Source organism: Salmo trutta, unplaced genomic scaffold, assembly GCF_901001165.1.
Source record: "Salmo trutta unplaced genomic scaffold, fSalTru1.1, whole genome shotgun sequence".
NCBI classification, from domain to species: domain Eukaryota; kingdom Metazoa; phylum Chordata; class Actinopteri; order Salmoniformes; family Salmonidae; genus Salmo; species Salmo trutta.
The window spans coordinates 2,243,310-2,259,979 of NW_021822941.1; the positions used below are offsets into that span (position 1 = coordinate 2,243,310).

General features: G+C 41.4%; 1 protein-coding gene across 1 annotated transcript in view; it reads left to right on the forward strand.

Moving 5' to 3' along the window:
- Positions 1 to 5,580: 5,580 nt before the first annotated feature.
- The window catches only part of LOC115187369 (deleted in malignant brain tumors 1 protein-like), a 61,075-nt gene continuing 49,985 nt past the window's right edge, over positions 5,581 to 16,670 (forward strand). Inside the window, 5 exon segments of the mRNA XM_029746437.1 lie at positions 5,581 to 5,611; positions 7,157 to 7,186; positions 7,418 to 7,723; positions 8,152 to 8,457; positions 8,583 to 8,858. Coding sequence (XP_029602297.1) covers positions 5,596 to 5,611; positions 7,157 to 7,186; positions 7,418 to 7,723; positions 8,152 to 8,457; positions 8,583 to 8,858 — 934 coding nt within the window. The 5' untranslated portion in view covers positions 5,581 to 5,595.

Below are 16,670 nucleotides of genomic sequence, written 5' to 3' on the forward strand. Positions count from 1 at the left end.
AAAAAAAAAAAAAATTCCCAGCCTTTATTTCAGATGGTGTAGTGTCCCTGAAAGATGGCAACCAAAATGTTTCGATCAAGATCTTAACTTTGTGGAGGAGGTAGTTAGGGTTTGGGATAAGGTCTTACAAGGTCGGTTGAAAAACTCCCAGACTTTGCAAAACCTTGGGGTTTTGGTAGATCATTTAGACTCTGAGAAACGTGATGAATTGGTAGCTCTTATTAGAAGCTACCCTGTTTTGTTTTCTGACACTCTATCAAAAACCCACTTAATTGAGCGTGACATAGACATCGGAGATGCTAAGCCTATCAAACAGAGATTTTATCGTGTATCTCAGGAGAAAAGACTGCAATTGGAAACAGAGGTGCAGTATATGTTGGACAATGGTATTGCGGAGCCATGTTATTCAAATTGGGCTTCACCCTGTCTTCTGCTCAAAAAGTCTGATTCCACTTTCAGACCTTGCACTGATTATAGAAAAGTTAACAATGTTACTAAAGCAGACCTTTACCCTCTTCCTAGGATGGAGGACTGTATTGATCAAGTTGGGTCAGCAAAGTATGTCAGCAAATTTGATCTTTTAAAGGGTTATTGGCAAGTACCCCTTACCAAAAGAGCTTGTGAGATTGTTGCCTTTATAACTCCATCTGGTTTGTTCTCTTATACAGTGATGCCTTTCGGCTTGCGGAATGCTCCAGCCACCTTCCAGAGGCTGATGAATCGGGTGGTCTCAGGTCTGGATGGGTGTGCCGTGTACTTGGACGACGTGGTCGTCTACTCAGACTCTTGGGAGGAGCATGTCTGTAGAGTGCGAGCCCTGTTCGAAAGACTGGTGTGGGCCAGGTTGACTATCAATTTGGCCAAGTGTGAGTTTGCCAAAGCTACAGTCACATACCTAGGCAAGGTTGTTGGTCAGGGTGTTGTCTGTCCCATGGAAGCCAAGGTTCAGGCTGTGAAGCAGTTCCCACAGCCCTCCACAAAGAAAACTGATGCGCTTCCTGGGAATGGCGGGGTACTACCGTGCTTTTTGTAACTACTTTTCGGTAGTAGTGTCCCCCCTGACCAATCTGCTGAAGGCCAAGACTGAATTTATCTGGTCCGCCCAGTGTCAAGAGGCATTTGATGCAGTTAAGGCTCTTTTGTGTTTGTCACCCGTGTTGGTAGCTCCAAATTGAGAAACCTTTCAAATTGCAGGTAGACACCAGTCAAATCGGTGCTGGGGCTGTGCTTCTCCAGGAAAATGATAATGTTGAGTGTCCAGTCAGTTTCTTTTCCCGGAAATTTAAGAAGTATCAGAAACTATTCTGTAATTTGAAAAGGAAGCTTTAGGTCTCATTTGGGCTTTACAGCACTTCGAGGTCTATGTTGGTTCTGGTTTAACCCCTTTAACTGTGTTCACGGACCACAACCCACTTTTCTGAAGTCCCTGCAAAATCCCAACCAGCGCCTGATGCGTTGGGCTTTGTTCTTGCAACCATTCAACCTTGATATTAGACACATTAGGGTAAGGATAATATAATTGCTGATGCGCTGTCCCATGCTCCTTTAATCTAGTTTGTATTTTCTCTCTGCTGAACCCTGTGGACTGTCTGCGCCTCTTTCCTCTTTAATTTACTCCCCAGGTACCAGTGCTGCTGAGTTTGAGGACGGACAGTCAGCTAGGGGACACAGGGCTACTACTAGGAGCCGGGACTGGTATCTGTTTTTTGGGGGGGTTTTGGATTATGTTAAATGTTGGGTCGTAATTTGAATTGAGGGTGGTACCCTCATTTTAAGGAGGGGGGGGGGGTGTCACGGCTCCTCTGCAGTGCAGGGGCGGTTCCTCCTGCAGGCAGAGGAGGGTCGTTAGTGATTGGAGCTGGTGTGATTGGAGCCACCTGGGCTCAGGGTAGTTAACCAACTGCTCCTCTAACCTCTCTCTCGCTTCGCTTTCTCTCTCCCTGCTCCTCCAGGTATGATCCTGTTTTGTTTGTTCCTTTGTTGGTTTATTTAGTTCCTTTGTTTACACACACATATTCACGCGTCCATGCCCCCTACATACACCCTACATTATGACATTTCCACACCTCATTCCTTTTTCTTTGTTTAGATTTAATAGTTTTGTTTTATAATAAAGAACTTTTTGAATTGGCCTATACCGGTTGTTGATGTCATCTCATTTTTGACAATAAGACTCCTGAAAATTATCAAATGGCTTTACAGACTATTTGCATTGTCTCCCCCCCTCTTCTATGCTGCTGCTACTCTGTTATTATCTATGCATAGTCACTTTAACAACTCCACCTACATGTACATATTACTTATATAGCCTCCACATTGACTCTGTACCAGTACCCCTGTATATAGCCTCCACATTAACTCTGTACAGGTACCCCTGTATAAAGCCTCACTATTGTTATTTTACTGCTGCTATTTAATTACTTATTACTTTTATAAGACAGATCAGGAAACTCTACATGTATTTAACCCCTTATTTGTGGAACTAAACTATCTCCATATATTCTTCCATACATGTGTTAAACTGGTACCAGGAGACCTTCAGACGAGTCTTGTAAAGCTTGTGGACGTCCTAGATCATAACAACCTGTACGTGTTCCTGAGTCTCATCTTTCCATAGTTTACAGGCCAAACAGATCAGACGTTACAGATTTCCACACGGCCGCAGAAATTGTAGGCTAATATAAATATCTCTAGTTTAAACAGATGGATTTTGATGGGGATTGTTTTTTAATGTTAATTACATTCCTACAGGTTCACAAATGGTATTCTAAGGGTTAAATGGTATTCTAAGGGTTAAATGGTATTCTAAGGGTTAAATGGTATTCTAAGGGTTAAATGGTATTCTAAGGGTTAAATGGTATTCTAAGGGTTAAATGGTATTCTAAGGGTTAAATGGTATTCTAAGGGTTAAATGGTATTCTAAGGGTTAAATGGTATTCTAAGGGTTAAATGGTATTCTAAGGGTTAAATGGTATTCTAAGGGTTAAATGGTATTCTAAGGGTTAAATGGTATTCTAAGGGTTAAATGGTATTCTAAGGGTTAAATGGTATTCTAAGGGTTAAATGGTATTCTAAGGGTTAAATGGTATTCTAAGGGTTAAATGGTATTCTAAGGGTTAAATGGTAAATGAAAAAGCATCTACCAAACATGGATTGTGTGTGGGGGGAACAGAGATGTGGTAGTCATATAATAATCATGCTGTGGTCTACATTTTGTTCATCATCAAGCAGACCAGATCATTAAAGATGGTGGGAGAGCCTGTTAGGCTGTTTAAAATGGAACAATATCATTTATATACTGTAGCATGAGACTAATAACTCTATATACAATTTAACAGGATTTGAAATTGTTTTCATAATTTATAAATATAATACATTTTTCACTGAGACATCATGGCGTGTACATCAATTTAAATCCCAACTTGTAACTAAAGCATAATTAATAAAAAATCAACAATGTATTGGACAGGCCTATGAGGTCTAAAGGTCTGTCTTTCCAAGACATTCTGTTAATCTACAAGCAGACCTGGTGATTCTAGATGGTGGGAGAGCCTGTTATTTAACCTGTTAGGGCTAGGGGGCAGTATTTACATGGCCGGATAAAAAAACGTACCCGATTTAATCTGGTTATTACTACTGCCCAGAAACTAGAATATGCATATAATTATTGGCTTTGGATAGAAAACACCCTAAAGTTTCTAAAACTGTTTGAATGGTGTCTGTGAGTATAACAGAACTCAAATGGCAGGCGGCAACCTGAGAAGATTCCAAACAGGAAGTACCCTCTCTGACCATTCCTTGGGCTTCTTGGCTCTGTTTATTGAAAATGTAGGATCTTTGCTGTAACATGACACTTCCTACGGCTCCCATAGGCTCTCAGAACCCGGGAAAAAGCTGAATGGTGTAATTCCAGCCGCTGGCTGAAAAACTTTAGCGCCTTTGGTAAGTGGTCTATCAGAGGACCATCAGACTGAGGCTCGTGCACGAGGGGATCCCATGTTTTTATTTTCTCTCTCTTTGAACGTAAACACAGATTCCCGGTCGGAATATTATTGCTTTTTTACGAGAAAAATGGCATAAAAATGTATTTTAAACAGCGGTTGACATGCTTCGAAGTACAGTAATGGAATATTTAGAAATGTTTTGTCACGAAACGCGTCAGGCGCGTAACCCTTATTTACCCTTTCGGATAGTGTCTTGAACGCACGAACAAAACGGCGCTATTTGGATATAACTATGGACTATTTGGGACCAAACCAACATTTGTTATTGAAGTAGAAGTCCTGGGAGTGCATTCTGACGAAGAACACCAAAGGTAATAACATTTTTCTTATAGTAAATCTGACTTTGGTGAGAGCTAAACTTGGTGGGTGTGTAAATAGCTAGCAGTGATGGCTGGGCTATCTACTTAGAATATTGCAAAATGTGCTTTCACCGAAAAGCTATTTTAAAATTGGACATAGCGAGTGCATAGAGGGGTTCTGTATCTATAATTCTTAAAATAATTGTTATGTTTTTTGTGAATGTTTATCGTGAGTAATTTAGTAAATTCACCGGAAGTTTGCGGGGGGTATGCTAGTTCTGAACGCCACATGCTAATGTAAAAAGCTGGTTTTTGATATAAATATGAACTTGATTGAACAAAACATGCATGTATTGTATAACATAATGTCCTAGGGGTGTCATCTGATGAAGATCATCAAAGGTTAGTGCTGCATTTAGCTGTGGTTTTGTTTTTTGTGACATTATATGCTAGCTTGAAAAATGGGTGTCTGATTATTTCTGGCTGGGTACTCTGCTGACATAATCTACTGTTTTGCTTTCGTTGTAAAGCCTTTTTGAAATCGGACAGTGTGGTTAGATTAACGAGAGTCTTGTCTTTAAAATGCTGTAAAATAGTCATATGTTTTTAGAAATTGAAGTAATAGCATTTCTAAGGTATTTGAATAACGCGCCACTGGCTGTTACGTAGGTGGGACGATTTCGTCCCACATATCCTAGAGAGGTTAAAATGGAAGAATATAACTTACTGTAGCCTATATAATGTAACAATGACAATAATCCCTTCATATATACTGTAGTTGAAGGTTATTTTAGTGTCATAAAAATGGTTCATTAAAACATTGTGAGTATAACAGAACTGATATGGCAGGCGAAAACCTGAGGAAAATCCATCCAGGAAGTGGGATTCTTTTGATGTGAGTGTTTTTCCATTGAAAGCCTATCGACCATATAAGTGGATAAGACCCAGATTGCAGTTCCTATGGCTTCCACTAGATGTCAACAGTCTTTAGACATTGTTTCAGGCTTGTATTCTGAGAAATGAAGAAGAATGAGAGCATTGCATGAAGGTGGGTCGAATGAACCAGAGCTTTTTGCGCGCACGACCGGGAGTGCGCCCTCCGTTTTTTTTCCTTTGTATTGAATACGCTATTGTCTGGTTGAAATATTATCGATTATAAAGACAATAGACAACCTGAGGATTAATTAAACATTGTTTGACGTTTCCACGAACTTTACCGGTACTATTAGCATGTATTCTACTGTTGTAACCGCCTTTGAGCCAGTGGATTACTGAACAAAACACGCCAACAGATGAAGTTCATCAAAGGTAAGTTATTAATTTTATCGCTATTTCTGACTTTCGTTACTCCTCTACTTGGCTTGAAATTGTTTGAATGCTTTTGTATGCGGTGCGCTGTCCTCAGATAATTGCATGGTGTGCTTTCATCGTAAAGCCTTTTTGAAATCTGACACAGCGGCTGGATTAACAAGAAGTTAATCTTTATTTTGATGTATAACACTTGTATCATCATGAAAGTTTATGACTTTCTGTAATTTGTATTTTGTGCTCTGCAATTTCACTGGATGTTGGCCAGATGGGACGCTAAAAGGTTAAAGGTTAAAACAAATCAGGATGCTTGGTGGATGGATTCAGTGTAGATGTTCTGCTGTGTATCCAGGGGTTCATATGAAAGTGGTAGATTTGTAATTCTTTACAAGAGAAAGTTCTGGATTACTTTTCTTTGGGTGACCTGATTGGACTTGATCGATGTTGAGGTGAGAAGAGTAAGAGGAGAAGAGAATGGCAGAAGAGGAGAATAGAGGGGTAGAAGAGAAACTGGGGGAGAAGAGGAGAGGGGGAGAAGAGGAGAGGGGGAGAAGATGAGATGGGGGAGAAGATGAGATGGGGGAGAAGAGATGGGGAGGGGGAGATGAAGAAGATGAGATGGGGGAGAAGAGATGGGGAGGGGGAGATGAAGAAGAGAGTGAGAGAAGAGGAAAGGGGACATAAGAGGAGGAGAAGAGGAGAAAAGAGGGAGAGGATGAGAAGAGGGGGAGAAGGGGATAGGGGGTGAAGAGGGGGAGGAGAGGGGCAGAAGAGAAGGGGGGAAGAGAGACTGGGAGAATAGGAGAGGAGAGAGGGAGAAGAGTGACTGGAAGATGAGGAGAGGGGAGGAGAAGAGAGGGGTGAAAAGATTATAGAGGGGAGAAGAGATGGAGAGGAGGAGAAGAGAGGGGGGAAGAGAAACTAGGAGAGGGGGAGGAGAGGAGAGAAGAGGAGAGGGGTGAGGAGAAGAGAGGAGGAGAGGAGAGAAGAGGAGAGGGGTGAGGAGAAGAGAAGAGTAGATGGAGAGGGTGGAGAAGAGAGGAGAGGGGAGGAGAGGGGAGAAGAAGGGACTGGAGAGGGGAGAGGAGAAGAGTAGAAGGGGGGATAAGAGGAGAAGAGATGGGTTGAAGAGAAAAGTAGAGGGAGAGAAGTGAAGAGGGGGAGGGGAGAGGAAGAAGTGGAGAAGAGAGGGGAAAGTCACTGAGCTCTTCATTAAGGCCATTCTACTGCCAATGTTTGTCTATGGAGATTGCATGGCTGAGTGCTTGATTTATACATCTGTCAGGAAGGGGAGTGGCTGAAATAGAATCCACTAATTTGAAGGGGTGTCCACATACTTTTGTATATATAGTGTATGTAGACATGGGTGTTGTTGCACCATACCAACGATAAGCCTGTCTTCCCCATCACATCATGAAAGGTCATGTTGATGTTCATTTAACCTCTGTCTCTCTCTTCCTCTGACTCCTCCCTTTCTCCTTTGTTTCTCTCTATCTCTCTGTCTCTTTCTCTCTCTTTCTCCTCTGTCTCTCTCTTTCTCCTCAGATCTCCAGGCTCAAAGCGTCAGTCCACCAGGTAGGTAGAGTATAAATCTACAGTGATTATAGCAGTTCAATATTAGTCAACTTTATTATCCCACATGGAGAAATTCATGTGTCCATACAAACCATTCTAAACCCCAATAACAAGTAGTGTTTTATGGAACTACTAATACTTGTCAACCACAAAGCACTACTGCTGTTAGAATAACAGAATCACTGTCATCATCTGTCCTCACCACTGTGTTTTCCTCTCTGCTGTTTACAGCTGAACTCTCAGTCAGACTGGTGGATGGGACCACTTCCTGTTCTGGTACAGTGGAAGTCTTCTACAGAGGAGAGTGGTTGGGTCTATGTACTGGGTGGTGGTGGAGCATGAGAGATGTTAAGGTTGTGTGTAGAGAGCTGGACTGTGGGAATCCTGTAGCTGAATCTAGAGGACCTCTGGTTGAACATAGAAGAGGAGTCAGACTATTGAGATGTAGTGGAGATGAGTCTTCTATTAGACAGTGTGACATCATAGGAGGACCTGTTTTCTGTAATCGTGGATATTATCATCATGTGACCTGTTCAGGTAAGAGACTGGTCATATTGAGAGATTTATTTATACATTATACAATATTACCATGTATCATGTTTTATGTGTTTTTATTTCATTTAAATAGAGGGAGAGATGTCAGATGTATTTAAACATTATATTTGTGTTTGTCATATTGGTTTATGGGAGATGTTCATGGGCAGATCATTGTAGTTCAGATGGTACTGAAGTGAAGCTGCCTGATGGATGTCCAGCTGTTTATTTTCTATAAAGTGAAGTGAACTTATTCCTGTCTCCTGCCTGCATTATTCCCAACCCTATCCTGAGTGACTAAGAACCCATTTCTACCTCTTACAGTATCAAACATAGCAAACTACAATCTTTTATCCAACATATTTGTGTTTAGTCCTTGACAGTGTCATCAACAAAACTGATTGAATGTTCAACCAAGTCTTTTTCTCCAGAGTCTGTGCGGCTTGTGGATGGAGCTGGTCTCTGCTCTGGGAGACTGGAGGTGAAGTCCAATCAGTCCTGGGCCTCAGTGTGTGAAGCTGACTTTGACCGGCAGGATGCAGAGGTAGTCTGTGGGGAGCTTGGCTGTGGGGCTCCTGCAGCTCTACAGGGGGGGCTCTATGGAGAAGGTGAGGGTCAGACCTGGGATAAAGAGTTCCAGTGTAAAGGCAAAGAGTCCCTTCTCCTGGACTGTGACACCTCAGACAGAGAAAACAACACCTGTCTACCTGGTAATGCTGTTGGACTCACCTGCTCAGGTAAGAAACAGTTTGTCACTCAATCAACATTGTTTCTCACCTGGAGGGAAGAATATGAGAGACAATATAGGTTTGTTTTAGTGAGAAAATAGTAAGATTACTGTCTCTCTCTTTTCTTTTCTCAGAGCCTGATGATGTGAGGCTGGTGGGAGGAGGCAGTCGATGTGCTGGTGGAGTGGAGCGGTACGACCAGGGAGAGTGGAGGACTGTGGGAGCTGTCCTGAACCAGGAGTATGTAGCTGCAGTAGTGTGTAGACAGCTGGGTTGTGGCTCCACTGTTTCAGCTCTACCTGGAAACACCACTGGAGGGAATAACATTATCTGTTCTGGGTCTGAGTCTTCACTGAGGGAGTGTTGGAGAAGATATTATCTCCTTCCTGGATTCACAGTGATCTGCTCAGGTAATAATAAGATACTCTATGTGGCCAAAAGTGTGTGGACATTTGTGGATTCTGCAATTTCAGCCACACCCATTGCTGAAAACACAAGCTTGGATTGGATTTACTGAAGATCTCAGTGACTTAACTTGGAAGTCTAGGAGCAACAACAGCTCAACCGTGAAGTGGTAGACAACACAAGCTCCCAGAACAGAACGAACCGCTGAGTTCCACATACTTTAGTCCATGTATTATATCTCCTTCCTGGATTATAATTATATTCAACTGATTTCCTTCATTCATACAACTTCCTCTGCACCTCTCATGATGACTGTTTAGCTTGTCAGTCTGCTTTACAAATAGATCACTCAGTCAAGTAGGAATCAAATACAACTTAAATATCCCAGAATGCTTTTGTATTTGAGTGTTATCTCAGTGAACGTCTCTACTCACTACCATTGTCACATGTCATGTTATTGTCATATCTAAATGAGGAAAGTAGTTGAGGAGCTACGTTTTCTTTTTCTCTCCTCTTGCTCCAGATGTCCTGCTTAAGCCTGATATCAACATATGTTGTCTCAGTGACTGTAGGCCCACTACTCATGTTGCCCTGTGAGGGAGGGTGGCTAGCACTGTTACATGCTGATGTTATTGTCATATCTATAGGAAACTAGTTGAAGAGGTTTTTCTTGTTCTCTTTTATTGATACAGTCCAGCCTGAAATCTCCCTGACTGACTCAATGGGAGGGGTCTCCAGGGGCCACCAGGGGCCCGAGGTGTTCAGGGGCTACAGCTTCACCATCACCTGCTCCACTCAGCCACAGTACCCAGGAGGCTCCTTCCTCCTCACGTTCACCGGCTCCAACAGAACCCAGACCCAGCCAGCTGTCAATCACTCTGCTGCCTTCCTCTTCCCTGCTGCAGATGACTCCCACCAAGGGAACTACAGATGTGTTTATGACAATTATGTTTTCTCTCATGACTTCTCCTCTGAGAGTGAGCTCCTCTCCCTCACCATCACAGGTAACTGAACATGAACCAGACTTATAACTTTGTCATTGACAGATTTCCCACAGATCTATCTGATGATGATCAGTCCCCTCATCAAAGGTGTTTCTGTTTGCAGCCTCTCCTCTGCCAGCCTTCATCATCAGACACGTTGTAGTGCTGCTGATCCTACTGACAGCCAACACCACCTCCTACCTGTACTACAAGGTAAAGACATTTACTCAGACGTTACAAGTCATTTAAACTAGAGGGAGAGGGTGAGGGGGAGAGGGAGGGAGAGAGAATGGAGATACTAGAGAGTAAATGACAGACAGACAGACAGACAGACAGACAGACAGACAGACAGACAGACAGACAGACAGACAGACAGACAGACAGACAGACAGACAGACAGACCCAGTATTTGTCTGACTGTTGGTGCTGTGTCTCCCTAGCCCACCAGGAGGCAGAAGAGAGTGAACAGGGTGAGCAGCATGGATCTTTATGTCAATGCCATGGAGATGGTCTCTCTGAGCTCCAGAGCTGAAGCTGGACCGGGAGAGGAGAGAGCAGCCCAGGGGACGGAGTAGGAGTAGAATGAAGCTGACCCTACATGCTGATCTTAGGTCAGTTTTGTGTTTTAAATGGATGGTCAGCAGTGGACTGGTGTTTAAAATGTGGTGACAAACCTGAAGTGGTTCTAATTTTAATAACAAGTTCAGAATTAGTTTATCTTTCTAGAACCTTGGAAGAAATCTAAAAGGAGTGACTGTAACCACCATTATTCCTTTTAGTTTGGTTTTTACCACCAGAGAAACATGGGGTTCTGGGTAACATGGGGTTCTGGGTAACATGGGGTTCTGGGTAACATTGGGGTTCTGGGTAACATTGGGGTTCTGGGTAACATTGGGGTTCTGGGTAACATTGGGGTTCTGGGTAACATGGGGTTTGGGGTAACATGGGGTTTAGATTATTTTAAGAGTAGCTCAATTACGTCTGTTTTGTGTTCCAGAATAAATTGGTTTTTGCTTTTGTCTTCATGTCTTTTTCTCATTTAGTGTCTCTTAGATTCTTTATCTTATTTGGTGTCTCTTAGATTCTTTATCTTATTTAGTGTCTCTTAGATTCTTTATCTTGAAGTGTTTCCATTATTAGTTCATGTATTATTATAATCATCTGGTCATTCTTTGTATTTTGAAAGATGTTTTAATAAAGGGTTTTGTTGTTGATGTTTACCTGTCATGATGTTGTTGATTATAAATGTTATATTGATTATACTGTAGATTATTGTTATGATGTTGTTAGTAGTATATAGATAATGATGATATTGATTATTGATTATGATGTAGATTATTGTTATGTTGTTAGTAGTATATAGATAATGATGTTATTGATTATAAATGTTATGATATTGATTATGATGTAGATTATTGTTATGATGTTGTTAGTAGTATATAGATAATGATGTTATTGATTATAAATGTTATGATATTGATTATTGATTATGATGTAGATTATTGTTATGATGTTGTTAGTAGTATATAGATAATGATGTTATTGATTATAAATGTTATGGTATTGATTATGAAGTAGATTATTGATTATGATGTTGCTCTCTAAACTGCCATGTAATCAACTGAATGCTTTTAATAAACTTACAGGCTGTCAGTCTTGTGTGATTCTCCTCTTGGACAGACTACAACATACAGTATGAATGAACTGGTCATACATTTGGCTGGAGGTTAGGAAGTGCATCTCAGTTTCCACCTCATTTTGTGGGCTGTGTGCTCATAGCCTGTCTTCTCCTGAGAGACAGGTACCACCTGTATATAGTCTTGCTATTGTTATTTTACTGCTGCTCTTTAATTACTTGTTACTTTCATTTCTTATTCTTATCCATATTTTTTTAAACTGCATTGTTGATTAGGGGCTTGTAACTAATACACTTTGATTTGATTTGAGGTCTGCCTATGGCGGCCTTTCTCAATAGCAAAGCTATGCTCACTGAGTCTGTACGTAGTCAAAGCTTTCCTTAAGTTTGGGTCAGTCACTGTGGTCAGGTGTTCTGCCACTGTGTAGTCTCTGTTTAGGGCTAAATAACATTCTAGTTTGCTCTGTTTTTTTGTTAATTCTTTTTGTTTTCTCATGATTTGGTTTGGTCTAATATGTTTGCTGTCCTGGGACTCGGTGGGGTCTGTTTGTGAACAGAGCCCCAGGTCCAGCTTGCTTAGGGGACTCTTCTGTCTGTCTCTCTCTGTGTCTCTTGCTCTGTCTGTCTGTCTCTCTCTCTCACACACACACAGATGAGGGGCTAATAATATCACCTGCTAATTCAAACAGTGAGAAACTACAAACAGAGAGAGAGAAGACATCAATGTAGTTATTTATCCTCCACATAGACTATGATGTATTGTTGTCCTGATGTGTAGTTATTTATCCTCCATAGACTATGATGTATTGTTGTCCTGGTGTGTAGTTATTTATCCTCCATAGACTATGATGCATTGTTGTCCTGGTGTGTAGTTATTTATCCTCCACATAGACTATGATGTATTGTTGTCCTGGTGTGTAGTTAATTATCCTCCATAGACTATGATGTATTGTTGTCCTGGTGTGTAGTTATTTATCCTCCACATAGACTATGATGTATTGTTGTCCTGGTGTGTAGTTATTTATCCTCCACATAGACTATGATGTATTGTTGTCCTGGTGTGTAGTTATTTATCCTCCATAGACTATGATGTATTGTTGTCCTGGTGTGTAGTTATTTATCCTCCATAGACTATGATGTATTGTTGTCCTGGTGTGTAGTTATTTATCCTCCATAGACTATGATGTATTGTTGTCCTGGTGTGTAGTTATTTATCCTCCATAGACTATGATGTATTGTTGTCCTGGTGTGTAGTTATTTATCCTCCATAGACTATGATGTATTGTTGTCCTGGTGTGTAGTTATTTATCCTCCATAGACTATGATGTATTGTTGTCCTGGTGTGTAGTTATTTATCCTCCATAGACTATGATGTATTGTTGTCCTGGTGTGTAGTTATTTATCCACATAGACTATCATGTATTGTTGTCCTGGTGTGTAGTTATTTATCCTCCATAGACTATGATGTATTGTTGTCCTGGTGTGTAGTTATTTATCCTCCATAGACTATGATGCATTGTTGTCCTGGTGTGTAGTTATTTATCCTCCACATAGACTATGATGTATTGTTGTCCTGGTGTGTAGTTAATTATCCTCCATAGACTATGATGTATTGTTGTCCTGGTGTGTAGTTATTTATCCTCCACATAGACTATGATGTATTGTTGTCCTGGTGTGTAGTTATTTATCCTCCACATAGACTATGATGTATTGTTGTCCTGGTGTGTAGTTATTTATCCTCCATAGACTATGATGTATTGTTGTCCTGGTGTGTAGTTATTTATCCTCCATAGACTATGATGCATTGTTGTCCTGGTGTGTAGTTATTTATCCTCCACATAGACTATGATGTATTGTTGTCCTGGTGTGTAGTTAATTATCCTCCATAGACTATGATGTATTGTTGTCCTGGTGTGTAGTTATTTATCCTCCACATAGACTATGATGTATTGTTGTCCTGGTGTGTAGTTATTTATCCTCCACATAGACTATGATGTATTGTTGTCCTGGTGTGTAGTTATTTATCCTCCACATAGACTATGATGTATTGTTGTCCTGGTGTGTAGTTATTTATCCACATAGACTATGATGTATTGTTGTCCTGGTGTGTAGTTATTTATCCTCCATAGACTATGATGTATTGTTGTCCTGGTGTGTAGTTATTTATCCTCCATAGACTATGATGTATTGTTGTCCTGGTGTGTAGTTATTTATCCTCCACATAGACTATGATGTATTGTTGTCCTGGTGTGTAGTTATTTATCCTCCATAGACTATGATGTATTGTTGTCCTGGTGTGTAGTTATTTATCCACCATAGACTATGATGTATTGTTGTCCTGGTGTGTAGTTATTTATCCTCCATAGACTATGATGTATTGTTGTCCTGGTGTGTAGTTATTTATCCTCCATAGACTATGATGTATTGTTGTCCTGGTGTGTAGTTATATATCCTCCACATAGACTATGATGTATTGTTGTCCTGGTGTGTAGTTATTTATCCTCCATAGACTATGATGTATTGTTGTCCTGGTGTGTAGTTATTTATCCTCCATAGACTATGATGTATTGTTGTCCTGGTGTGTAGTTATTTATCCACCATAGACTATGATGTATTGTTGTCCTGGTGTGTAGTTATTTATCCTCCATAGACTATGATGTATTGTTGTCCTGGTGTGTAGTTATTTATCCTCCATAGACTGTGATGTATTGTTGTCCTGGTGTGTAGTTATTTATCCTCCATAGACTATGATGTATTGTTGTCCTGGTGTGTAGTTATTTATCCTCCACATAGACTATGATGTATTGTTGTCCTGGTGTGTAGTTATTTATCCTCCATAGACTATGATGTATTGTTGTCCTGGTGTGTAGTTATTTATCCTCCATAGACTATGATGTATTGTTGTCCTGGTGTGTAGTTATTTATCCTCCATAGACTATGATGTATTGTAGTCCTGGTGTGTGTGTGTGTGTGTGTGTGTGTGTGTGTGTGTGTGTGTGTGTGTGTGTGTGTGTGTGTGTGTGTGTGTGTGTGTGTGTGTGTGTGTGTGTGTGGTGATAGGTGGGTTTGCTGTGAGTGTAAATGCAGAGCCAACTACTCCATGTCTGGTCAGGGTCCAGAAGTCACCCACCAACCCTGGAGAGATACAGTCACCCACCAACCCTGGAGAGATACAGTCACCCACCAACCCTGGAGAGATACAGTCACCCACCAACCCTGGAGAGATACAGTCACCCACCAACCCTGGAGAGATACAGTCACCCACCAACCCTGGAGAGATACAGTCACCCACCAACCCTGCAGAGATACAGTCACCCACCAACCCTGGAGAGATACAGTCACCCACCAACCCTGGAGAGATACAGTCACCCACCAACCCTGGAGAGATACAGTCACCCACCAACCCTGGAGAGATACAGTCACCCACCAACCCTGGAGAGATACAGTCACCCACCAACCCTGGAGAGATGCAGTCACCCACCAACCCTGGAGAGATACAGTCACCCACCAACCCTGGAGAGATACAGTGACCCACCAACCCTGGAGAGATACAGGCCTTGCAGGATTTTGTTCCAGACCACCACTGAAACGCCTGAAGTAAAATTGGCTAATCATAAAGCATTTGATGATATATTGATTGATTGGTATGTGTTGAAGTGGTACTGGGCTGGGGAAACGTCTGCATACCTGGGCTGTGCCCCAATAATCTCTCCTTCCTCCCAAAGTGTGCACTTGTTCTCTTCCCTTCATGGACAGGATTTGACAGGAATTGATTAGTATGGAAACTCATGCTATAACCTATGCCTTCACCAATCCAATGCTTTTACACTTTATGGGGAGTAGTGAAGGAGTGTACACTTCAGGAAGCAGTAAATACTTTTGGGACGCACCCCTGGCCCAGGACGGAGGATCTCCACATTGACCACCAGGCAAAGGGAGCCTATAAATTCTGTGGTGCTCTATTCTGGAATATTAACTGGCGTTTGTCGCCCCCTTGTGGAAAGAACCTCTTATTGATCTGGCTCTCTGTAGAGATCTCTGAAGTTTGTACCTCGCAGCACACCGTACACATATTCGAGGTTAAAAGCCTATATTATCATTCTGCAAGCAGCAGGATAATATGCAGGCAGCACAACATCAGATTATTTTCTTCTAAATAAGAGTCCCCCTGCAAAAACAAGATCAACTTTAAGAATATCAATTATTTTAGCACTGTAGTGCAGTACAACTGTTTGTCACAGCAGTGCAACCACTTTAGAAACAAATAAATTGATAATTTGATGTATTTTAATATTGTATTATTTATACCAGCATTTCTTTAGAAAGTTTCCAAACTAAATACTGGTATGTTGAAAGCTGTTGTGTCGGCCAGTGGTGTAGTGGTGCCTGGAGAAGTGGGTATACAGTACTCTAATTTAGTAAAACATTTTCCAAACGGCCCAGTGAAGGAAAGGCCCCCTGTGTGAACAGCATGAGACACAGTGACATACACTCTGAATTACCTAAAATTATAAATCCCATATTGATCTTTAACAGTCAGACCAACCCAAGCTGTTCTGTTCAGTAGGATAATAGTAGACCAACCCAAGATGTACTGTTCAGTAGGATAATAGTAGATCAACCCAAGCTGTACTGGTCAGTAGGATAATAGTAGATCAACCCAAGCTGTACTGGTCAGTAGGATAATAGTAGACCAACCCAAGCTGTACTGTTCAGTAGGATAATAGTAGACCAACCCAAGCTGTACTGTTCAGTAGGATAATAGTAGACCAACCCAAGCTGTACTGTTCAGTAGGATAATAGTAGACCAACCCAAGCTGTACTGTTCAGTAGGATAATAGTAGACCAACCCAAGCTGTACTGGTCAGTAGGATAATAGTAGACCAACCCAAGCTGTACTGTTCAGTAGGATAATAGTAGATCAACCCAAGCTGTACTGTTCAGTAGGATAATAGTAGACCAACCCAAGCTGTACTGTTCAGTAGGATAATAGTAGACCAACCCAAGCTGTACTGTTCAGTAGGATAATAGTAGACCAACCCAAGCTGTACTGTTCAGTAGGATAATAGTAGACCAAACCAAGCTGTACTGGTCAGTAGGATAATAGTAGACCAACCCAAGCTGTACTGTTCAGTAGGATAATAGTAGACCAACCCAAGCTGTACTGTTCAGTAGGATAATAGTAGACCAACCCAAGC